Here is a 25,900-nt window from a genome sequence, read left to right as displayed (position 1 = left end):
TCAACAAATGAGCTGTCACAGATACAATTTTCAAGTACAAAGCTATTATGAAGTCTGTCACGTCCCTCTTTTTTCCCTGTATTTATTTATTTACCCTTCTTATTTTCAGTGTACTGCTTATTGTTGCGCTGATTTGTCCTGTATCTCGACTGTACAAACTGAACTGGAATGACTGACTGTTCACGTTACAGTTTCAAATAAAGTTTTGAAAAAAAAATTCAAGGTTAAAAAAAGTTGTTTCCAGTTTGATCACGTGATGAACAAAGGCTGAAAGTGAAAGCAGGCGAGGGTCGGGTCTGCGCCGAGTCCACAGACAGCTGCAATGTCCGCGATCAGCAGAGCAGAGGTAGGTGCTTCTGTTCTCATGTACAGCTAAGGAAGCACAACAACGTTTTTACGGCGGTCCGGTTTGCGCAGTGTAGCCTGCACCGTATCTGCGCAGTTGCTCTGGCAGCACGTAGGGTTAGAGTGCGCTGCTTTCTCTTCTTTAGTTCATCGCAAAAGCAGCTTATACAAAACAGCGTTAACAGAGTTAACTGCGATACGGCGCTCACACCGCTGTTTAATACGACTTCCGGTGTTCTGACAAAACACCCTACCTATCAAGCTGTGAATCTCTGATTAATACGAGCACATTTCTGCTCTGAGCTCTTCCACTCGTGCTACGGTACTTTGGCTGTATCCCAGTTCAGGGTCTGCAGCCTTAAAGGCCGCATTTTAAGGCCGATTACGTCACAGCGACGCGACGAAGGTTGCTCGAAATGCGGCCGTCAAATGCGTCCTACATTTCCCTGAATTTAAGGAGACTTCGGCTGAATCCCCATTCAGGGTCTGCAGCCTTAAAGTACGCAGCCTCAACGGTCCTCAAGGGCCGCGTACTCAAAGACCGCTAAGGCCGGAAGTGTGAGGCTTGTGAAGTGGGACGGTCTAGCCTCCGTCGCGCTGCCCAGGTTGCCTAGCAACCATGATAGCTGGAAACCTGTGGTTGACAGAAAAGAAGGAGAAAATGTTTTGTTCGTTTGTTTGTTTGTTTCTACATGAGCTTTGTGTGATTTAATAAGTATCTGAGGCTGAGACCACAGGACTGTAAAACATGATTGTTGGGCTTCATATCTGTACTGAACAAAGATTAGCTAGTAAATAACAATTAGTTAATGTTGTTCATGAGACTAAAGTCAGTGTAAATGTGATATGGCCAATATTATAGTTATTATACTAATCATTATTAGTTATTACAGCAGTGAGTTTGAACTCTCAAATCAAATCATTTCTATTGTACCTGCACATCACATGTGTAGGTACACTGGTGCAGCACATGTGAGTGAACTCTGTGTCAAACACTGAGCTTCAGTAAAGATTCGAGTTGCAGTTATTTATATGTCCTATCACCTTAAATCTTCACTCAAAGACACTCAAGTATTTTTGACAGTGTATATACAGATGTATTATATATAAGAGACAAATGTTGTTCCTTCAGTATGTTGTCATTACTAAATTTGGCTCAATGTTTACATATATGTGTAAAAAGCAAATGTACGAGCTGTGATAACTGTGTCTGATAGAATGAAGAGTAGACTGATATATGAAATATTCCTTTATTGGGTGAGAAAATCAGACCATGTCATAACTGCTGTAAGTCACACAGAATAGACATCAGAGCCTTAAACAGGCTGACTTCTGCTAAATGGGTCAAACTGGGCAGAAAGTCTACAAACACATAACATCCTTGTGCCGTGATATTCAGGACTGCAAACCGAGCAGCATCACTGACTTTCAGCTTGTTGTGTTTGTGGATATATGACTGACTTTAATTATCCACAAAATCATCACATTGGCCATCACAATGGTACAATACTGAACATGATGTTCTTTTTGATGGCACTATTCTTCATAACATGAATCATAATCATCATCATCATTAATGATAATACTTAGAGATCTTCCTGACCCTAACGCAGTGGAATATTCCTCTTGTTTGTTATGTAGAATAGAATAAAGTAGAGTAGATTAGAATAGAATAGAATAGAATAGAATGCCTTTATTGTCACTATACAGTTGTACAATGAGATACAGAGCATCTCCTACTCAGTGCAAACATGGGGGCGGGGTGCACAGTTCTGCAGCAGTATTAAAAATATATATAAAATGTACAAATATACAATCCGGTGTAAAAAAAAAAAAAAGTAAATATGTAAATAAATAATGTTTGTATATACAGTTCAGGTTGTTGCACATAGAATTTAGTATTGCACATTCATACTATCATTATATCTCTCGGCTGGCCTGGGAACGCCTTGGTATTCCCCCGGATAAGCTGGAGGAGGTGGCTGGGGAGAGGGAGGTCTGGGCCTCTTTGCTTAGGCTGCTGCCCCCGCGACCCGGCCCCGGACAAAGCGGATGAAGATGGATGGATGGATGGACATTCATAGAGGAGAATGGGGGGTGGGACTGTGTTATCAGTGCATGTGTGGGTTAAGGGTGGTTATGGTTATTCCTGTTGTCCTATATGTCGTGCACAGCTGGTGTGGAGCACCAAGAATTTTGTGACAATAACAGGCTATTCTATTCTATTGTGTTTCTATTTGTTTGTCTAACGTGGCAGCTCTGGTATGGACACAGTTCTTGACTCAATATTCTGAGCTTTATTATAATGTAGTGCATTTTAATGGCATTGATGATCAAATAACTAAAGCTGTCCTGTCTCGTTGCAGTTTTTCACAGACATCATTCTCAGCATTGATGAAACTCCTTTTAAAGATAAGGGAACATTAAAGAACATTGTTGAAAGCAGGAAGGATTGTTACTCCTATGAGAAGAAGGGTTCCTGTTACAGAGTGAAAGGAACCTTTGAACAGCTGCACAAACTTGTAAGAAGATGCCAAAGAGCGACCGATCATCACAGTACTGCTACACATGGACGGACAGGTCAGCACAGTCATCACGCTTCCACTCGTGTCAAATCTGTGGAAGTGTCTCGGGTTGTTATGGACTACATTAATAAAAAATGTGACGAAAAACTTGGAAAAATTCTTGGAAACTGTTCACTGGTCCCTGTACCACAGTCTGACATCACTGCACGGATTACTTTCAGACCACAGAGCGACTCGTTCCGCCAAGCTGCCTTTGTCAGGCAGAGGTTCATCACATTTTACCAGAGAGTTGCGTCTGACCTGCACATCATATCTGTCCCTGGGGATCTACACGAGCAGAACAAGCTGCAGAGAAAATTCCCAACTCTCATCTTTGAACCAAGCAACAATAAACTAACAGTCATGGGACCTTTTCCACACATAGCTGAATTTAAGGAGTTTCTTTGGAAAAATCGTTCAACCAAGCGTCTGGTCAGCAAAACTCCAACAGACAGTCTGAGCAACAGAATCTCAGCGTCTTCATCGGCACACAAAGATCCTGATGATGAATCCTGCCCCATCTGTATGGAAACAATAGTCAGAAATAAGAAAAAGACACTGCGGTGCAAGCACTCTTTCTGCAGCGACTGTCTGGAGAAAGCTTTTGTATACAAGCCAGTCTGTCCCACCTGTGGGGAGTTATATGGCACTCTAAAGGGGACACAGCCTGATGGAGGCACTATGGAGGTCACCAAAAACACTTCACCTTTGCCTGGTTATGAGAAGTATGGAACAATAGTCATCCACTATTATATTCCACGTGGCATTCAAAAGGTAAGAGTGCAGATACAAGGTCATTTTCTCTGTGATCTGCTTCCTGGTTTCAGGCAGACATGTTTGACCCGGTCAGACTCATAATTATTAAACATAGAAATAAGACTAAGGCATAGGCTAAAACTTAACTTTTAGTGTGTGTGTGTTTTTGTTACCCTTTCATGACCCCAGTCTGCAGCATCTAGGTTTCACATCATCATCATCATGTTCCATCTGCTCACCTCACTACCACAAAACTCTGGGCTGCACTTCCACCAGAGCACCACACCACTTCTCCTTTAAATCACATGTCAACATTCATCTGTTCAGAACTGCATACCCGCCATTATAACTTGGTCCTAGTCTCTTGGTACCTTGATTAGTTTTAGAGTTGTGACTCTGTTTACTTTATTTAATCGTCTGTTTTTATTTTGCTGTACTAATGTCAGGTGACCTTGAAATCGTCTCACGGAGCAATCTGAATCTAAAACAAGATACCTGATAGATAGATAGCCTGAGTCTAGCTCCTGTCACCACCTGGTCCTGGTGACCCTTCTACTACTCTTATCAGTACCTGCACCAGATTTGATCCTGTGTGACTCTTGCAGTGGGCGTGTTTGTCCAATTGCATGACCCTCTTGGTTGTGTTGTTGTGTTGTAGTGAGCAGTCAGTCATGTAGCTTTCCATTGCCCTAGTTCACGTGTCAGTGAATTATGGCTTTGGCTAGTTCACTGACAAAATGTAACTTGTTGTATTTAATTTTATTTATATAGAACCAAATCGCTACAAGAATCACCTGGAGGTGCTTTATATTGTACTGTAAAGAAAACCCTACAGCAGGCATGTCTGCTGCCATGAGCATCAGGCAGCATTGGTCACAGCGTCGGCCCCGTCTGATCCTGCAGGGGTGACAAACTCTGCAGCTTTTGAAGTTGTGTTGTTGACACCTCAGATACTGGTCTTATCGAGGTGTTATCACCTCGTCTGTGCGGCAAAGCTTGATTTATTGCCACTGTTATACGGTCAGTGTTGGGTGTAATGTGTCACAAAGTTCATGTTACTGGAATCACATTACATTTTTCAGTAAAACAGTGGTCTGTACTAAATTCAGTAATTACACGGTGAAAGATCAAAATCCAACACGGACTCGTGTCAACGTGAACTCTTTGATCAGAGCAGGACCCAGTGTGCTCCTGATGTCACCAGCCTGGAGAACTGGGAGGGCTGTGTTAGGAAGGGCGCGCAATATTAAATATTTGTCACATCAAACAAAAACTCAAAGAGGTGTTTTGGAGGTCGTACTCCTGTGTCCTAGCTGAGTGTACATGAAGCACACGGGTGGGTTCATTCGTGTGAGACTCACAACTTCTGTCTTGTGTGCATAATTTTAAGAATTTTTCAGCACATATAAGCTTTACTTTTATAAAGAGTAATAAAGAAAGCAACTGCAAACTACAGCTACCTGAGAGCCAAATCCACATTGAGTCTAGGCAAGTTAGATAAAGCAGAGAAACCTTTTCTGTCTGTCTGCAGGAGGAGCATCCCAGCCCAGGTCAACCATATGAAGGAGCATCCCGGACCGCCTACCTTCCAGACTCCCCGGAGGGCAGGATGGTGCTGGGCCTGCTGAGGCGAGCCTTCGATCAGAGACTCATTTTCACCATCGGACGCTCCACTACCAGTGGCAGAAACAATACAGTCACATGGAACGATATCCACCACAAAACCTCAACACATGGAGGACCGACTCAGTAAGGACAATGGCAACACTGCAGCTCATTGATCGATCATTTTGGATTGATTGTACCCTCAGTCTCTTCTATATTTAACCCTTGTGTGGTGTTCGTATTTTTGTTACTCAGCCAGTGTTCATGGGTCTGGTGGACCCGCTAGAGTTTTGGCTTTCCAAATTAACACTATCAAACAATTTTATGTTAAATTACTCAACAGATGTTTACTTCATCCCAATTACAAGACATATGAACAGCAAACATGGTTAATTTTTTCCCTTTACCTTTGTTAGATCACATTTATGAATTAATGTGCTTCTCGTTTTTCTTTTATATAAAATGTTATAAATAAATCAGTTATAATCAAGTGGAGTGAGTGGAAAGACACAACACATTTACACGTGAAAAAATAATTAATTGTTAAATTTTTCTTTTGAAAAAAACTGAACACGGGTCTCACAGACCCGAACACCATACAAGGGTTAAGGGGCGTCCACACAGGAAGCATCGCTAGTGAACATTTCAAGCACCGGTTGCAGAGATCACACTTTATTTACCACATCGGTGGTTCTTTTGTTCACTGTTGCTTGAAGTCGCTTACTTTCATGTCCATGCTGCGGTCTCTGGACGGCACCTGCGGTGTGGACGTCCCCTTACAAATGTACTGATGAGTGCATGTCAGCAGGTTTTTGCCTCCGAACAGTTCTTCCCTTGCAAAGAGAACTAGCGTGTATCGATTCCTTTATTTTACATCAGTCTGTGTTAATGTCTCAGGCTCATTATTAGTTTTCATCACAGGTGAAACTGGCTGTAGTTCAGTTTGGTTTGTTAGTGCTAGTTTACCAGGTGCTTTCTATGTCATTTAAGTTAGACACCTTACATATTAGCCCACCTTACAGCCAGACAGCCTTATGAACAACATGCTGGACGTTTCAGACACCAGCAGAACCAGGCAGCCATCTGCTGCTGGGTGGTGAGAGGATAGAGGCGAGCGTACCACAATCAAGGACAAGAGTAGACAGCAGTTAATGACGTGCAACAGTAAGAATATAAGGCAGCACTTATTTTCCTGTGACTGTGTTACAGCTACGGATACCCCGACCCCGAGTATCTCAGCCGAGTTCGAGATGAGCTGAAGGTCAAAGGAATTGAGTAAGTTTAAGGTTTGTGTCTGCACAAAGAACACTTACGATTCCTTTTCTACGTTTTGTCCCTGTTTCATGATTCGACGTTTTGAACATAAACTGTATTTAATATAACCTGTAATGTTGGAAGCAGCTAATATCTGCAAAAGAAGTAACAGTAGTAACACAAAAGGTCAAACACAGTTATGTCCCATTTCAAAAAAAGTCACAAACAGTGCATACGAGTGGATGTAAGGAGCTATGACGTGTGTTTCTGTTCACTTTGTCACAGGTAAAAGACGCAGCCGTCCCAGACTGACCGCTGCTCATCACCAGCTGAAGGCACACGAAGCGTTTCCTCTCGCTGTGCTTTCATGAGTCGTGATTTTTGACAAGAAGCCAGTTTAAGTTGATTCTCCATTAACTCCCCCCCATTAAATATCAGCTACGTTGTATAAATGCACTTTGGTAACACTAACCAGAGGTCTTAATAAGGAGGATGGCTAACATCCCCAGGGTCACTCAGTTGTGTTGTTGGACCTGCAGTGACTACGTTGTTTCACTCAGTGTCGACTAACAAACATGCAAAGTGCTGGGATGATGCTGATTTTTGTGTTGTTCTTTCATTATATGTATTTAGATGTTTGTACACTGATTAGGAGGCATGTTTGTGACTGTCCAGAACTCCAATTTCCTTTTTTTCAAATTATAAGCCACATGAAGCTAAATGAAGGTAATGTTGATTTCCTCTTCTGAGCACAGGCAGCCACAGCATGGCTCCTCCAGGACTGGTGGTGCTATTCTCCAGGCTGATTGGTCAGTGAGCTGTGATTGTATACCTGTTCAATCACACCTGTAACCTTGAACAGTTTAGAGTCGATGTACGAGGTGAGAAGTGAATCATCACTAAACAAACTAAAGTAACATTCAGCCCACATCACACTTTGAGCTAAAACGTTGCTCTCCAGAGCGTCCGTGAGTGTACAAAGTGTGTGACGTTTAACACACACAGAAAGAGCAAATAGTGCTTGTATGAATGAGTGTGAAGCGCTTTGAAAGAACTGTTCCATTTACTATTCAGGTTTGTGGTGACAGAGTGCTGAATGCAGGGTAGTGTATCAGTGTGTCGACCCACCGACAGGGTGACACAGCTCACTCTACCTGGTGTTTACGTTCAAACCTAAACGTCCCTGTAAGACTTCACTAGTGTTTGGTGAAGCTGTGTTTATCAGTACGCTACAGCAGGCTGCACCACACATCTGTGCCCAGCTGTGTCATCCATCATTTGGTGGACTTTGTATAAAAGTTGCATTTATTCTGACTGAATTCACTGTGTTGCAAACAAATAACAACAAAAACCATGAGTGGGTGTGTCTGTGACTTCTGTTCAGTCATTTTCATTGGAATTGAAGCTGGCCTGACAGATTAGTGCTACACAGCTCACACAAGCACAGAGTTTGGTTTAAACATCGAAGTCACACGTTATGATCTGGCTGTTCTTGGATCTGTTTTCAGGACAGTACACAGACTGGAGGTCCCTTTATTTAGAGAGCACACATCACTTTGCTGCAACATGTCATGCCTTATGCACAAGCCTCCTGATGTCTCTTCTCTTGTTAGATATGGAAAAGAAGAAGGCCATCCTAATTAAGCAACATCCTTCATCACGTTCATGGGGAAAAGGCTTTGTACATTTTGACAGTGAACCATAAACTTATGCCTAATTCAAACACATCAATAGGAGAATGTGAGGTTCGATTCTTCTGACAGCCTGACGTGTACCCAGCTATCCAACAGACGGATCAATCTGAGGAGTTCAGCTAAAACGTAGAGACAACGGCTACATCGGCTCCACTGAGAACCACAGTGGGCAAAGATGTAAACACAGAGCTTCTGATTTACATACTGTAGGTTACACTTTACTGATTAACCCTCTGACTTCACAATGGGATTAGTCGACCAAGTTAAAATAACCTCAGAACTCCTGGGCACATCTTGAGTGGGTTCACTGAGATCACAGACCCACACTCTTTCCACTGATAGTGGTACGGTTCATACTCATTTAAACTGAAAACTGCTTCCAAGAAGAAATAATGGCATTAAAGATACACATCGATGAACATGATGCAATCAGTTTGTGCAGTTCTTAAGGCCTTTTGTTTTTGGTGTGCCGTGGTTGTTACTGGTGAAGGAACCTGCTTACGTTTCAGATGACGTTCTCGATTAGACGGAGTGTCCAGGTTCCCAGACTGAGCTTGTGTGGTGCAGACAGTACATCGCATCAGAGTAACGTAAACAGTCAGTTTGGGACTTTGCTGTGTTTGGAGGTTCCTGGAGTTTCCCTGTACTGGAGAAGAGGTGGATTATGAGTCATCAGACGGAGCTCGTTTCACTCAGTGAACACTTTTATTTTATGCACCCAAGACCAGGCAGCGTGAGCACATTCTGGAGGAGGAGCCTGCATTCAGCACCATGTCTCACTGAAATGTGTCATTGTAGTTGGGAACGTACCAACTGTAGCTGTCACTGATGCTGAGTTTGTTCTCTATCAAAGTGGAACATTTGATCCTTAGTAAACAGAGTAAAAAGGCGCTGTCCCACCACCTGCTGCTTTAACCCTGGCGTGCTAACATTAGCCGGTGTGTGTCTGTGAAGGTCATCAGCTCTTTCCAAACTCCTTATAGGGCTGATATTAGTCCTGCACCAAAATCTGTTTTCATTGCAAATAATTCAGAACTGTTTTTGTTCAACTACTTTTGAGAACATTTCTCCTTTGATCAGCACAGAAACGACAGAAGCTCAAATCCAAAGCACCTTCTGCAGGAGCGTACCCTGGTCCACGATCGGCCGTGTTAATCCCACAGGAACTCCTCCACGAACAGCGAGACCGCTCACAGCTGTATAGCTCTAGTCTTTACCAACCACACATACACACAGGACTTTATTCTGTACACTTCATGCACATCATCTCCATGACCACCTTAGAATGACCATTTACCCAAGCATGCATGTCTTGACTGTGGGAGGACTAGCTGGAGCAAACCCATGCAGCACAGGGAGAGCATGCAAAGTCCACACAAAAGGCCTCAGCCAACCACGAGACACCACAGCGCTAACGACGACACGGGCGCGCCGCCCCAGGCCGACAGCACTTAGCTGCTTTTATGGTGTCTGATGTTGTTCTGCGTTGAACTGGAAACTGCCACAGCCTGATGGGAAATGACTTTTGGCTTCTCAACACTTGATGCCAGCGTTTTTGCAAACCAGAGAGGAACTTTGTTTATTATCATCATGGGTTCTCAAAGTTGTTCAAAATTGGAGCTGAAATTGCACTTCTCTAGTCAAAAGCCTGGTCCAAGTGTGAGCGAGCTATACATCAAGTTTTCCTTCTTCATTCCCAACATGTAAACGACCATACAAACCAGTGACGTTACAGAGCTACAGACTGGTGTCAAATGAAAACAAAACCCTGTGGGTTAGTAAGAACATGGAGCCAGGATAGCTTCAGTGCTACAGCATCGTCCGTCACTGGGTGCGTTGATGATGCAAGGCTCGCTCCATCATGTACGGGTCCGTGCTCGTGCCTCGACGGTGGCCACACTGGTATTGTAGGAGAGGTTTCATCATCACGATCAAATTTATACCGGTTTTCAGTGACTCACTTCTAACTATGCCAGCAGCACAACAGAGCCAAACCAAACAGGAGTTAGTGTCCCAACAACTGAGCAAACATCTGGAACTCAATCTGATGGTGGCCCACAGTCACAGAGTGGACCAGTACAGATGTTACTCCCAATAAATTAGACTCCAGCTCATCTAACCTTTTACTTTCCTGCTGCTGTGCACATGTACATCATTGTTGATAACCTGTGACATCTGTACCACACTCTTAAAAAAAGAAAAACAGGATATGAATCAGTGATTTCAGGCCTACCCATACCATCAGCAAGCACTTCATGTGACGTGGCATTTAACCACAGCTAGTTTTTATGAAAGTGAACACATAACTGATGCAGGGTAGAGACAGGGTCATGGAGCATCATCAAAGAGAATCATCAGGAAGGAAAAGAAACAGAAAGAGGAAACAGGGCAGCCCATGCCACAAAATCCAGGCGTCTGGTACCAGAAGTCACTAAAGTCAAAATGTCAGGGTCAGGAGTAATTTTCACCCCCACTGTCACGTCAACGCCACTGCCTGCTGTTCCCTCATTTAGTGAAAGCAGCCACCACAGCCCATAGCAGCTCGTTGGTGTTGGCCTTCATGCTCTCCCCTTCTGGCTCCAGTTCCAGCAGCTGCCGCACTCTCTTCATGGCGAGGTCATACTGATCATCTAACAAGGGGGCAAAGGCATTTTCCAGAACATCAGAGGAATGGGCTAAGAAGATGAGAGCCAGGAGCCGCTTGTCCATTCGATGAGGATCATTCACCCACTTGTCCAGCACAGCCTCCTGCACCTTCTTAATGAGGCGCTGTTTGATGTTGTTGTTGGTCAGGGGATGTGTCGTCATGTCAAACAGCAAAAAGTTCTGCTTCTCCGTAGTCAGGACACCTTTTTCCACCAAGTTTTTGGCCAGCCGTTCACGGACGTTCCTCAGCTGGTAATGAAGCTTCAACGGGTTCCACGTCTCTCCTACAAGGAGCCAACAGAACAGAGAGCGTTAGTGCCGTCACACGCCAGCATAACCAGCTCAGCTACGCCTACACCACAGACAACAGGAAAACCGCATCAGCGCCAGTACAGCAAAGGCCTCAATGAACCTTTAGCTCAATAAACTGTAGACAGTTTGGTGTGATTGGAGATGCCGGTTCTTTAAAGTTGTCGGTGGACTGGTTGTTACAACAACATGCCTGTCAACCTATTCAGGAAGACTGTTATTTACCTGCTTCACAGTGCACACATCACAGCACTCACACTCTAACTACACTTTACCTGCAGACACAGTGTTTTGCTAAGAATCACTTGGAAACACAGTGAGGAAGCACACAGTGCAGTGGGAGAGCCCACAGCAGCAGGACAGCTGAACTCACCGCTGAGCAGCTCGATCCAGCTCTGCACAGTCTCTGGTGGCTGAGTGTCTTTGATGTGTTTGAGAGCTTCGTCCAGGAGCACATCACCTGTAGGAGCATCTGACTTGCAAATCACCTGCAAATGCATCCAGAATCAGAGCAGGCAGAGCGTGGAAATGTTCTTAACCCTGAAAGAATCCTGAAGTTAATCCAGGCTTTGCTGAACCATGAAAAAGTCCTTACCAACAAAGTGGGAGCAGATTATTATAGTAAAGACTGACACGACGTGAAACAGCACCGAGTGAACTAACCCATATGGAAAAGAAATAGTAAAAACATATGATTTACTCATGAAAGTGGCCACTTTCTCATTACTTTCATATAATTTTTTTTAGGAAGTATACAAAACATACAAGTTTCATTATATCATTTTTCAAGGGATCTTATATCTGTTTTCTACGGAAGCGTAGAGCTGCCACCCAGGTAAAAGAAAAATACAAGTGTATCACGTTATAACGTGAAAGGTTTATTGTTCTAACAAGATACTTTTCCTGTTTGTACAATATAATATTTATATTGTACGAACGTGATATTATGTTGTACAAACGTGAAAAGTATCTTGTTAGAACAATAATAACCTTTCACGTTATAACGTGATACACTTGTATTTTTCTTTTGCCTGGGTGGCAGCTCTACGCTTCCGTAGTTTTCACTCTTGTATGCTTTTCATACAAGTTTCATACAAGACCGAACAAACTTTATAAGATTTATAAATATCTTTTCCATATGGGAAAATACAAACAACTAGGCATGTGTGGGACTAGTCATCGTCGCTGCTGTCACTAGTCAGTACCAGACTTACTAGTCAGTTAATCTGTTAAAATTTTATTCTCAATTATGATAAATGGTTGTGTCCTAAGCAGCCACCAGATGGAGCATCGTTGTTGAGAAACACATCAAATCTCAGCTTGATGTTTTGTTATCAAAAATTAACATCAAAATAAAATAAAACGATGCTCAGTTTTAGTATTTGCTAGTTTGGTGAAACCTTTTATTAGCGCATTATTAGTAAAACTTTAAGTTGTGGTTTATTGTAATACCTAGGGCTGTGCCATATGACCAAAATGTTATATCCCGAAATAGGACATTCATCGTCCCGACAACCACATATATCACAAAACGCTTACATTTTCTGTCAGTTCGGTGAATCTCGGGCAGCTCGACCTGTGTGAAGTGTTTCAGCCGGGCGCCGTGTAGCTGGAGTCGAGTGTTTTGACCGATGCATGAAACTGTAACAGCCGCATTTGCTTTGTATTCATTACACGGCGTGCTGCGGGGAAAAGCCTGTTCTAATGTTTGAGTCGAAGGTTTATGTTTTAGCACCTGACGGCTCTTTCACTTCTCATCCGTAAACACTCTGCGTACTCTTTCACGTGATTCAGTTTATTTTGAAAAATCTCAACAGGATCTTCAGCTTTACCGTAAAAGGTTTATGTGGAAAACAAACAAGTGGACGTCAGAGCTGTCACTACCCGATCCGTACCGGAAACCTGATCGGTACTACGCATGTGTGAAAGGTGTCTCCTCCCGGCTGAAGCATTTTACGCTAGTTACGGGTCAGAGTATCTGTTAAGAATAATAAGTATCTCTTAAATTGTTTGCAGTAATGAAACATTTCAATGTAATGTAGACAAAAACGAAAAATAAAACGATAGTTACAGATCAGGACTCCCCGATCCGTACCGCGCATGTGCAGATTTTTCTTCTTCTTCTCTTCGTTTAATGGCAGTTTACTCCCCAGTGTACAAGGATACCGCCACCTGCTGACCGAGCGAATGAACCCTATTGTAAAATGAACTAGCGTCATTACAAACGCGTGTTAAATTTGATTTAGTGATAGTAGAGTGCGTTTATGCTCGTCTGTGTAGAGAGGATTGATGGAACAGCGATGATTATGTCCGCTATCACTGTCAATTGTCAGTAAACACTTAATCGGGCTGCTGAATCTTCACGTGTCATATTACTAAGTCAGTATTAGTAAGTCTGTAATTAGGCGCCATTCTTCTTATTTTACAGCGCTGTTGTTTAATCGGGGGACGAGAAAAGCATGAATTTGTTTGTAAACGGATTATCCATAGTTTAAATGTCCCGGCAGTCGAAAAGGAGGCAGAGCTGTTGAGAAATGCTAGGAGCTAACTGGGCGCTAACCGTGTCACTCTTAACTGTCGCAATGTTGGCAAAGAGAGGAAGTGACGTAAGATTTGCATATGCGTGGTACGGATCGGGTAGCAACAGTAGCCACGTGCTTCCCTCGGGTCCTCAATTGTTGTGACACGTGTTCGAAATGCAGAGAGGTGCGCTCGATTTGCCACACGGAGCAGCGCGAGAGTAAAGCATGAGGGAGGGGCTAATAATCAGTCATTTTTAATGATCGTTGAAAGCCCAGATCGTAATCGAGATTAAAATTCGATTAATTGAGCAGCCCTAACCGTAAATACAAAAAAGTTGCACAAAATTATTTCCAACTAGGGCTGGGCGATTTATCGAGTTTTTTTAAAAATATCGATATATTTTCATACGAGATATAAGATGTGACAATATCGTTTATATCGATATAGTCTATGTTACGTTATAATTATACTTGTGGAGCCGCAGGTTTGCCTCTCTTTCGTCCACTTTTGTCTCTACGCAAGGTTACTCGGCCTCGCCTCTCCTTCACTGAACACAACTCCGCCTCCCCCATAGCTTCACCTACAGGCAATGACAAGATGAAAGCGGAAAATCTCCGTTAGCGAGTTACCGTGCGTGGGGCTGGGCGGCGTCAACGTGTTAGCGAGCTAACCGCGCTAACGAGCTAACTGCGCTAACGACATGCAGCCCGGAGGGGCTGCACGGCCTAAAATCCTTTCATTTTCTCAAAAATCGACAGCGCGCCTTATGTATGAATTCTGGTTGTGCCTACTGACCGCGAACCGATTTTATGTGGTACACAGCGCTCAGCAATCTGTCAAAAAATGTTTTAATATGACTTTGCTAAGCTACGGAGCTGCACCGCTTGATGGATTGTCGGAGGATTACGGCTACCGAGGAGGAGCCTCGCGGAGTGATACGTACTGTGCTTCAACGTAATATTACCGTACTGTGTGTGTATAAGGACCACAAATGGCACCTGTTCAGAGACGTGGTGCAGCTGTGAAATCTGTCTCTTTGTTATTATGCTCAGCGTCTATTAGTTTACATTTTGACTGCACAATTGTGAGCTTTTTGTTATGCACAAAAACAACATTGTTTTCTTTTATTTATGGACCATGATTATTTAATAAATGCTGATAATTTATTTTTGAGTAATTTCTTCATGTACATCTACGCTGTATGTAAATAAAAGTGCCCGTGTGACATCTGGGACACAGTGTGACTAAGAACTCTCTTTTTGTTCTTAACTTATGGCTTTAAAAAAATTAATTAATAAATAAATCGAGATATATATCTTATATCGCCATCCAGCTAAAAAAATATCGAGATATGAATTTTGGGTCATATCGCCCAGCCCTATTTCCAACCACAGGAAATTTATTTTGAGTGTCTTCATAGTTTTGTTTTTGAAATACACCAATTTTTATATACTGCAGGAAAACCAAAAATAAATATTATCATGCAAATTTGCAAAGAAAATGGCATATGCATCAAAATAAACTATTTCCAGCAGTGCAATCTGAGTCCTAAGCATCCCAGAAACGACACAGAAAGTCATAAAGTCAAACATAACTTTTAAAAACACCAGTATAGGCTCATGAGGCCCTGAAGGTAAAAAAACGACATTTCCGCGAAAAATGACGTCACTTCCGGTTCCGGGCAGGTGATGGCGGACATGTGATAGTTCGCGCTGACGTCTATTCCAATGTAGGAAGTGCTATGAACAGCTGATCGGATCGGCAAAGCGTGTTTCTGGAATATTATGTTTTTGTTCCTGCAAGTGTTTTTTATGAAATTTTTGCAAAGCTTTATGTGGAAGGAAACCGTGACCGAGGACAAGCTGATGGCATAAGATGTCAGTACAACTCCTCCGGTTTCTTATGAAAAAAATTATTGCGCTAGCTTGCGTGGTTGCAGTTCTACTGGGATTAAAAATAGTTACGCAAAACGGAGCGTGCTGCTCTGACCGGCTTTAAAGGGTTAAAAAGACTAATAACTAATAAAAACTAAACATTTTGAATGAATCCAAACTGAACTGAAATGAAACTGAATTAAAAACAAAGAACATCTTCAATGCAATAAAAACTGATTAGAAGATACAAAACTGTAACAACATGAGATTTTAGGTGTGTGCTTGGACATGAACAGCTGATATTACACATCTGTTAAAGATGATTGTTCCTGTGCAGGCCTTCACTACACGCCGTGACACCATGACACTAATACACCAGCAGGGTGACGATGTCTAAACGGGAAACAGCTTGTGTACACAGTGAAAGCTTAAACATAACCGTGTCGTACCTTCCTGGCCAGCAGACCTTTCCTCCTCATGCCACAGGCCTCCAGCTGAAGGCGTCCTCGCAGGGCCAGCTCGATCAGCATGCACCCTCGCAGCCCTGATGAAATGCAGTCATTCCAGAATGAGGTGTAGCCCTGTGCAATGGGACACATCGTCACAATCCAGGTTGTCAAAGAGTGCCAGAAGCCGACGAGCTCAGTACCAAATCATTGCAGGTACTTGGGGCGCCTTGAGGCGACTTTTGTTGTGATTTGGTGCTATATAAATAAAACTGAATTGTATGAGTGTGTCACAGGGCTAACACACAGAGACAGACAACCATTCACACTCACATCCACACCTAAGGGCACCAACTAACTCAACCCCACTAACTGCATGTCTTTGGATGGAGGGCGGAGCTGGAGAGCCTGGAGAGAACCCACGCAACCACGGGAGAACATGCAAACCCCCCATAAAGGGAGGTGGGAGAATCGAACTGCATCCTGTTTGTGGTAAATTCAGTTGACTGTACATGATTGGGAAAGGCACACAGCTGTCTACATAAGCTCCCATAGGTAACAGCACAAGTCAGAGCACAAACCCAGCCATCAAGTCCAAGAACGTGTGTAAACCAGGACTGTATCGAGGCACAGATCAGGGGAAGGGTACAAAAAAAGACTTCTGGCACTGAAGGTCCCAGAGTACAGTAACATCATCTATAAACAGGAGTTTGGAAACACTTCTTAGAGCTGGCTAATCTGAGCAGCACATGACAGGCGCTTGCAGTTTGTCACCTGAGGGACTCTCAGACCATGAGAAACAAAAGTCTGATGAAACACAGATTGAACTCTTTGGCCTGAAAGACAAGCGTCATGTCTGGAGGAAACCAGGCGTCCCTCATCACTTCCTTACAGGTGCTGCCCATGGTGGTGGCAGCATCATGCTGTGGAGATGCTTTCTAGCAGCAAGAACTGGAAGACCAATCAGAGTCGAGGGAAAGAGGAACGCAGCGACATACAGAGACGTGATAACGTGCTCCAAAGAGCTCTGGATCTGGAGGGGAGTAAGCTGCGCGCTTACTTTTGCTTTGACGATCAAAAATGTCTTGTTCCTCACCTCCCACAGAGTTACTCACCGATCCTGACAGAACATATATGCATGTGTCCGTACTGACAGCAGTGTAAGCTGAGTGAGCTCTGGGAGACACTTTGACACTTCTGAGGCAGAATATGGACCACAAATGTCATCGTTGTTCACTGTTAGCATCACAGTGGAATCATGTTTTGGCCACCAGGGTTGTGAGTCGGTCACACGACTGAAAACTGAGTAAATGGCTCATTTTAATGTGTGCACCACCCAGGCTAACTTTTATGATCATTATTTAACAGTTGTTGTTGCAGCAGAGCTTTTCTGACCTCTGACATTCCTCCTGAAGTTGTTCAGTGCTGTGAATGTAAACTACTTCAGTCAGTGAGGGAGGGACTGAGTGCTGGTCTGTCTGTCAGCTGGAGGAGGCAAACACAGCACCGTTTGTCTCAATATTGTTGACAATTTCAATTCTAGATGACCTGAATATCAGATTATCAGTTCTGTTAACAACCAATCAGCAGCAACTTGTCATCAAAGCAGAGTCCCACAGCCGTGGCATGGGTGAGAGAGGACCACGCTCTACTTTATCAACATGGATCTGAAGGAATAATGTTTGGTCACCCACTGAAACTCATCCGTCTTCATTTCTCAGCCAAATTTGTGATAAACTGGAGTCTTGTTGTGTACCTGAAACTCTCCATCAGCCATTTGGCTACTGAAGCTGCTGCATTTACTCTCTACAGAAGAAAAAACAGTTGTTTGTGTTGCTGACGTCAAAGTTAAAACGAGCAAACATGGTTTGTAATTTTGTTTAAACTGACACAAGTTTCCTGTTAAATTTGGAGGTTGAATGACTCCGTTTTAGTTGCATTCCTAATGTTATGTGAACGGGACTGAATCCGTACTCGAGGATTTTAGATTTATCGGTGGATTTCACTTTGCTTGCTGTTCGTAGTTCAGTGACAGCAAATCATCGATACATCTAAACACACCTTTCACTGGTACTGTAGCACTTTGTATTAGTTATAATCAAACACTCCTGTAAACAGTTTTTTACTTTGACTCCATTCCGTTTATTCTTCTTACTCATTGTGTTAGCTTGGAGCTACTAACATCAACGCCAGGATCGCCGCACTTATTCTCCGACCATTACTGCTGAACTACTGGAAAATATCATTTCTTCTCATAATCGTGTAGCACCAGACATTAGCTATCTCGCTGCAGACTGAAGACAGCAACTGTTGTTAGCTACAGCTAGCATTGTAGCAAGCAGGGATGCTAACTTACATAGAGCTGTTTGGAGACTACAGCTAACGTTAGCCGAGCGATAACATTTAGCTTATTTGCTACAGCGTTAAGGCGCAGTTTATCTGCCATTACCTCTCGGTCCTTCAGTCCTAACAGCAACACTTCTTCCATCAGTGTAAGACGTGTTTCTTTGGAGTCTCCGGTATCATCATCGTCCTGATCCTCCGCTCGCCGGGGCCCGTGGTCTTCTTGGCCGGACGGTCGGTCTTTCTCAGCGGCGTTACGCGAGGCTTCGGTCCGCCTCTGCACGAGGCCCGAACTCCTCTGAGTCAACGAAGTCATTTCTGCCGGCGAGTGTGCTCAACAACTACGAAAGCAGCAAGTCTGGGACTACGTTCACCCAAGTACTTGTCAACCATAAGTATTTTGCGTATAGGTTAGTACCCTTATCAGGAGGAGTCCTCCTCCCCTTCCCCACCTTCCGCACCAGCGTCTGTCTAATATGGCGCCGAGCGGAGACTGTGGTACCAAACCTGCTGGATGGGTTTGGTACCACAGTCCTGCTGGATACCAAGCGACCCACCTTTAACTTAGTCTGAACGCCACACCAGCTGGCTAAAAGGCTCATGCTTGGACAGACCCACTGGACTCCTCCATATAATAACAAAATCTAAATACATACACAGATTCATGAAAACAAATAAGTACATTAAAAATACACTTGTTCCCAAGTGGAACCACAAGATAAACATGATTAAAGAACCAAATTAGTTATTCTGGACCTGTTCCTCTCGTGCTCTGTGTCCATTAATCATCTTAACTAACAGGGAAGGAATGAGTGCTTGTACTGGTCGTGCTGACATAGAAAAGCTGTGTACCGTTGCCCGAACTTTAATAAAACATACTCAGAATGCAGAGCATGCAGATCTGTTATAATGCCGTCTGCCTGTGTGAGGATGGTCTGCTAGTAATTCTTGAGAGTTTCACAACATATTGATTTGGCTGGGAGCTAGTACAGTCATGAGTGTAAAGGTGCTAAACGCCGTGTCAGAGAAGACAGAGTTCATCTTCACCTGCTGTGGCCCGTCTGACATGAAAGAGCGATACCAGTTCATCATCATCGTTTATTTGTATAGCACTTTAAAAAAACACACCAGGCAGACCAAAGTGCTGAACAACACAAATCAAAACAACAAAGTTAAAATACAATAAATTAATAAGAAAGGTGTCAGTTTCCTAAAAGCCAGGGAATAAAAGTAGGTTTTCAATCTGGACTTAAAGACCTGCACTGATGACACTTGTCTAATATGGAGGGGAGGGTTATTCCAAAGCATCGGTCTCCTCTGCATTTCAGCCGCGACTTAGGAACCGACAGCAACAGCTGCTCAGCTGAACGGAGCGAGCGAGTAGGAACATGTGACTTCAGCAAATCAGATAAGCATACAGGAGCCAGACAATTTAAAGATTTAAAAACCAATAAAAGGACTTTAAAACGAACCCTAAATTAAATGGGAAGCCAATGTAAAGAAGCCAGGACCGGAGTGATGTGATCGAATTTTCTACTACCGGTTAAAAATCGTGCTGCTGCATTTTGCACTAACTGCAGGCTTGACAAAGTGCCCAACCCAAGCCCAATTAAAAGGAAATCACAATAGTCCAGACGTGAGGTGATAAAAGCATGAATAAGAGTTTCCAATTTGCTTTTGAAAAGAAAAGGCTTGACCTTCGACAGGCGTCTGAGGTGATAAAAAGCTGATTTTAACATTTACATGACCATCGAAGGTAAGTGCGGAATCAAATTTAACACCAAGATCAGTGATTGAACTTTTCAAATGGGAGGTCAAATCACCAAAATCAACATCTGGAGAATCAGTAGAACGATGCGGGCCAAATAAAATTCTGTTTTTGATCATTAAAATTTAGAAAGTTATTTGCCATCCATGATTTGACATCGCTAAGACAGTCAAGCAGAGATTGACATGGGGAGGTATCCAAATGACTAAAAGGTAAGTAAAGCTGGCAGTCATCGGCATACAAATGAAATGACACTCCGTGTTTACGAAAAATCGCACCAAGAGCGAGTAAATACAGCGAGAAAAATAAGGGCCCGAGGATAGATCCCCGGGGGACACCCCAAAGCAGAGGGGCCACAGAGGACGCGGCCAACCCCAGCTTAACACAAAAACTCCTTTCGGAAAGTTATGATTTTATTCACGACAATGCCAAATCAGAAATTCCCACACAGTGGTGTAAGCGGGAGATCAGCAGGTCGTGGTCCACTGTGTCAAATGCAGCTGTCATGTCCAATAAGACAAGCGCAGCATATTTACCACAATCAGTCGCAACAAGAATGTCATTCATAGCTTTAACAAGAGCTGTCTCCGTACTGTGAAAGGGCTTAAAACCGGATTGAAAGATTTCAGACAGCTGCGAGTCATTCAAGTAGTCTAACAGCTGGGTATGTACAATCCTCTCCAAGATCTTGCTTAAAAAGGGAAGCTTGGAGAAAGGTCTAAAATTCGACATAACAGAACTATCAAGGCCAGGTTTCTTAAGTAAGGGATGTATGACTGCATGTTTAAAGGTCCATTAGACATGGATCCACATTCAGCTGGATCAGTTTTTCAGAAGGACCTGAGGCGAATTAAGAGCAGAGCTAAAATCAATCCCACATATGGTAAATGGACTGGATACACTTTTCTGCTCTATCTGAGCACTCACAGCGCTCTACACTAGTTGTCACTTTTTCCTACACACTTCCTGTCTAACATCCACACTGATTGATACATCAGAGATGCAACATGGGGTTAATGTCTTTGCCCAAGGATATTTGGCAGCAGACTAGGATCAAACCACCAACCTTCCAGTTAGTAGGTGACCACCCCACATGCAGAGGGACATGAATTATCAGCAAACATTCATAAAAAATAAACAACAGTCTGGTCTTATATAACCTACTGTTCCCACCTAAACTATTCAGCCTCTTCTCTCAAGAACTTCTGCCGAGATTTTTGTCAGTTGGCACCCGCCCGGCTATAGCTGGGTTTAATTTATTCTGGTGCTAGGATTTAAAAACTACAAATAAAATAAAATTATAACCCTTACCTTTTGACTGGCAACTGTCTCAGGTTGGACTGATGACAGCTGGGTTAAGGTCCAAACCCCTGCCACTATTTTAGACAAGAAGAGTGTTTGAAGAGAATGGATGGAATTAAAATCAGCAGATGTTGAAGTTTCCTATGAAGCAGTACCCTAAAAAGACCAATAAATGGCGCTATTGTACCATTTGCCCTGTAGAGTAGCTCTGTTATACCTATTCTTCATACTGTTTGTGAGGGAGTTCGCCTGTCTTTCCCAGGGTACAAAAGTTGACCAAAAATGGACTGAAGAAAAAAAATCTATAAGAAAACTTAGATGGAGGTATGCCTTCACGCACGCTCAATCATCCGGGTAAGGAAATCCCAGAAAGTTGATTCTGTTCATCTGTTTTCAGTGGGAGAAACGCTTCGTCATCATCAGGTGACTTCTTCAGTCTCAGCTGACTGCAGGTTTCCAACCTTATAAACAGGACATTTGTAAAATGACCTAAACTAGGACCACTGACTAACTATTGGCCATAAGGTCACTGATATGTCACATGGAGGATGTGGACATGTAAGAGAGAGAAAAACTGTCAACAACTCACTCAAGCAGAGAAAAATATCCTTGCAAAAGGGCTGAACTTTGCTATGATGCTGAGATTGTGTAACTGATCACAGCCACAGAGTCAGAAATTCAAAACAACAACACCGCAGATGTGAAAGCAGAGCAACTGTGGATGAAAATGTCGGCCTGTCTCAGCAAAGAAAAGTCCCCAGCATCCAATATCAGCATGGAGGAGAGGAAGGTACTTACACCGCTTAGTAAGGACAACAACAGCACCATCCAGCAGTCTACAGCAGGTGTTGGTTTGCTAAACCACACAGACCTTCATGAGAAAATTTAGCTCAGTGACAAAAATACTATAAAATACTAAAATATGAACCCTTGAAACAAGACCCAGGTAGTGGTCACAGGAAAAGGGTGATAGATTGTCTTAAGCAGTTGACTTTACTGACCAGACCTCAGACCACAAGTCACACCCAGGGGAATCTACACCAAGTCTGTATAGTTAACTAAAAAAACATAAACAGGGTGCACCTTTAAGACCTCCTTTAAAGCCTGTATGATCAGCTCTGTCACTTGTAACATCTCTTAGTTTCTGGCTTCGATCCTGACCCATTGATAGGCAGCTCTGAACACCACATCCAGAACACTTTGGATTTTGTTGAGAAGGTGAGAGATGTCATCATGGAGGCAGATGAAACCATGGTCTCGTACGACGTTACATCTCTCTTCATTTGCATCCCAGTCACGGAAGCATTGGAGGTAGTCCGTAAGAGATTAGACCCCAACCTCAGCAACAGGACCGCTCTCAGCATCCACCAAGTGTGTTTGAACTGTGTCTTCATTCCACCTACTTCACATACAAGGCTCAGTTCTACAGACGGAAACATGGGTGTGCCGTGGGCTCCCAGTTTCACCCATCGTGGCCAATTTGAACATGGAAGAAGTGGAAAAGAGAGCTCTGCTAATCTACCCTGGAACACCTCCAAGCCATTGGTTCAGATATGTGGATGACACCCGGCTGAAAATCAAATCTCAGGACGTACCACATTTCACAGATCACATTAACTCAGTGGACCGACACATCAGATTCACCAGGGAGGATATGAAAAGGGGCAGGTTAGCCTTCTTAGACTGTGAGATTTCCATCAGTAATGGGGGACATCTAAAAGCTGACGTGTACCGTAAACCTACACATACGGATCAGTATCTAAGGTTTGACTCACATCAAACGTCATTATATACTCTCTATTGTTCTATTATACTACCTTACAGGACATACTGTGTGGAAGTGTGGGGAAACGTATAAAACACATCCAATATACATTCTGCAAAAAAGAGCATGTAGTTTGTTGTTGCTGTGGTTTACGTGCTGGAAATGGTTTTATTTGTGTATGCTCATGTGTTAGTGTGTATCTATACATCCATCCATCCACTGGAGCACAAACTGGGGGTCATCAGGACACTACAACACAGAGCGAACACCATCCGCACAGACACAGCAGCCAGGGAGGCAGAAGAACATCAAGAAGGCCCTGAGTAAATGTGGCTATCCTAGCTGGATGTTTGTCAAAGCTGGAAAGGCTCCTAAAAAAAGCTCCAGCCGATCCAGGAGTACGTGTCAGGAGTATCAGAATAGTTGAGACAAAATCTCATCTCTTTGACTTTCAAACCCCAAAACGTGCTGCGATAAGGATCCAGAGTACCAAACAGAGTAACATAGTGTACGCTGTTAAGTGCAGGAGGATTGCCAGGATTTATACATCGGGGAAACCAAACAACCTCTGGCTAAGAGGACGGCACAACACAGCAGAGCCACCTCGTCAGGCCAGGACTCTGCAGTCTATGCACACCTACAGGCCAGTGGACACTCTTTCAATGATGAGGATGTATCATCCTGGACAGGGAGGAACGCTGGTTTGAGGGCGGAGTCAAGGAGGCCATTTACGTGAAAAGGGAAAGACCATCTCTGAATGGAGGAGGGGCCTAAAGGTACATCTGTCACCATCTTACATGCTGTGATTGCAGCCATTCCCCAACTCTCTGTGAATTCTTGAATGTGTTGTCTGTCACTTCTTTTCACCCACTTGTCCACATCATCTGTGTGGGTGTGGCATATCAGTGGCCCTGGTACTGACCTCCCAGTCCATTGTTCATCAGTGGTGCTAGTTTCAGTCAATAACCAAATGTACTGTTGTGTAAACCTGCAGTCAGCTGAGAGTCACCTGGATGAGTCATGAAAACTCTTCATCCAGATGAACAGCTGCAGTCTTTAACCCCATTTTTCAAATACATTTAATAGCAAACACTCATAAAGCAGTTTCCATCTGAAGAGGACATACCATGTTCAGACATCAGAGACTAAAACAGCTCTGCTATCACTTCAGACATAAATAAAGACAGAGTGTTTGAAGGGTTAGTGAAGTCTGGCTAGCTGAAACATAGTGTGCTACCTGGTGGTGCTAACATAGTGTAATGAAGACCGAGGAATAGTGGTAACTAATAATAATGAAAGTAAATGTGATTGGATGAATGCAGTCCGACAGTGACCAGTGATTATTTTCAGGGGCTTGTTTGTGCCAAAAAAAGGAAAATGCAAAGCACTGCAACATGTTAAAAAGATGGCCGCCTTAATAAACTCAGTAGGAGCTTGGAACCAGAGGCAGGGTTGATACGTCACCATATATGACCTATTGTTCTACATGTTGGAACAGCAGGTCCTACTAAATAATGATGACGTGCACCAGACACGTCTTAGTATCAATAAGCATAAAACAAGAAAGGCACTGCTAAGTGAAATGAAAGGGCACAACTGGTAGAACTCATGGGGCTCAATCTAGGCTGACTGCTGCAGAGCCATGTGTTTACCTGAGGACACCAATCACCCACCTTGGTGGAAGCACCTTCAGTTGAACTAATCATTTACTGTATGACTTTATCAGTCCCCAACATTTTGGCTTTCTTTATAACATTGCCCCAGTTCAGTGCTCTGTGTGGGTATTCAGTTATGGACATTTGTGCTCTCTCTGAAGGTCCCACCAAAGTGTTTCAGTGGGGCTGAGGTCTGGAATGGGCCTTTGCAGCAGCTTGACTCTTTTCTTTTTCAGCTGTGCTTGGGATCATCGTCCTGTTGCACGACCCAATTAGAGCCAAGCTTTAACTGTCAGACAGATGGACGCACATTTGACAGATGGTCCACACTTCATGCTCCACTCAGTGATTGAAAGGTGCCCAGATCACCACGCCTCCACCACTGTGCTTCACAGTTTGTGGTGATATTTAAAAGTGGTCCTCTGCACGCCGCCAGACGTCTTCACTTTGGTATCGTCTGTCTGAAGGATATTGTTCTAAGTGTTTTGTTGTTCATTTTGCAGCTTTGCAAACCTAAGCTGTGCTACCACACTGACTTTAGACAGAAGAGGCTTCGCCTGGCAACCCTTCCAACAACTCGTATGATTTCAAGTCTTTTTTCTAATTGTACTGACATGAAATGCATCATTTGAGATGCAACACAGGCCACCTATATCGCCTTATCCCAAGGATGCATTAAGGTGTTTTTTGTACTTTTCTGTACTCTGTAGGGTCCTGTAAATGATTTTAACATGGTTGTATGTTGAATATATATGTGAGAGTGTGCTGTTTGAGAAGAAGAAAGCCCAGGTCTACCAGTGCACTAAAGGAGGTGAAGAACAAAGGTTACAATGTTAGAGAGATGTCCATGTGTGTGGCATCATAGTAACCAGGATGAATAAGCACAGTCACGTATACAGTACGGCTGGTTCCATTTGAACTTGGAGACAGCCAGAGTGGAAACACCGAGCAGCATGCTAACATCTGCTAATTCCTGCTTCATGTTGTAACAAGTTCAAGTTGGGAGAGTTGGGAGGTCAGTTTGACAGACCATAGTATTATTACTACTGTA

At 43.4% G+C, this 25,900-nt stretch overlaps 2 protein-coding genes across 5 annotated transcripts; one reads left to right on the top strand and one right to left on the bottom strand.

Moving 5' to 3' along the window:
- The first annotated feature begins 273 nt into the window (after window positions 1-273).
- On the top strand, window positions 274-11,450 carry LOC146620620 (E3 ubiquitin-protein ligase DTX3L). 4 transcript variants are annotated; one of them, XR_014906608.1, is made up of 6 exons: window positions 274-346; window positions 2,712-3,683; window positions 5,197-5,414; window positions 6,480-6,545; window positions 6,810-7,405; window positions 9,299-11,450. XR_014906608.1 is itself a non-coding variant. In XM_085367011.1 (5 exons), exons 1-4 carry the CDS (start codon window positions 323-325, stop codon window positions 6,547-6,549), a joined length of 1,284 nt encoding a protein of 427 aa, XP_085223137.1. In that variant the 5' UTR covers window positions 274-322; the 3' UTR covers window positions 6,550-6,556; window positions 6,810-8,969. The 4 variants fall into 4 exon arrangements, 1 of the variants encoding a protein (XP_085223137.1); XR_014906607.1 differs by having other exon boundaries at window positions 6,480-6,556; window positions 9,304-11,450; XR_014906606.1 differs by having other exon boundaries at window positions 6,480-6,556.
- On the bottom strand, window positions 5,888-18,838 carry golph3a (golgi phosphoprotein 3a). The gene is made up of 4 exons (XM_085367012.1): window positions 18,466-18,838; window positions 16,020-16,151; window positions 11,547-11,661; window positions 5,888-11,148 (listed from the first exon to the last, which is right to left on the bottom strand). Exons 1-4 carry the CDS (start codon window positions 18,673-18,675, stop codon window positions 10,724-10,726), a joined length of 882 nt encoding a protein of 293 aa, XP_085223138.1. The 5' UTR covers window positions 18,676-18,838; the 3' UTR covers window positions 5,888-10,723.
- Window positions 18,839-25,900: the final 7,062 nt, after the last annotated feature.

Source organism: Diplotaxodon limnothrissa, linkage group LG12 (assembly GCF_057381915.1).
Source record: "Diplotaxodon limnothrissa isolate DT_005_m linkage group LG12, D_limnothrissa_male_GT1.1, whole genome shotgun sequence".
In the NCBI taxonomy this organism is placed as follows: Eukaryota; Metazoa; Chordata; class Actinopteri; order Cichliformes; family Cichlidae; genus Diplotaxodon; species Diplotaxodon limnothrissa.
The sequence above is the reverse complement of the archived record's forward strand: the minus strand, read 5'-3'. Positions and strand labels throughout refer to the sequence as shown.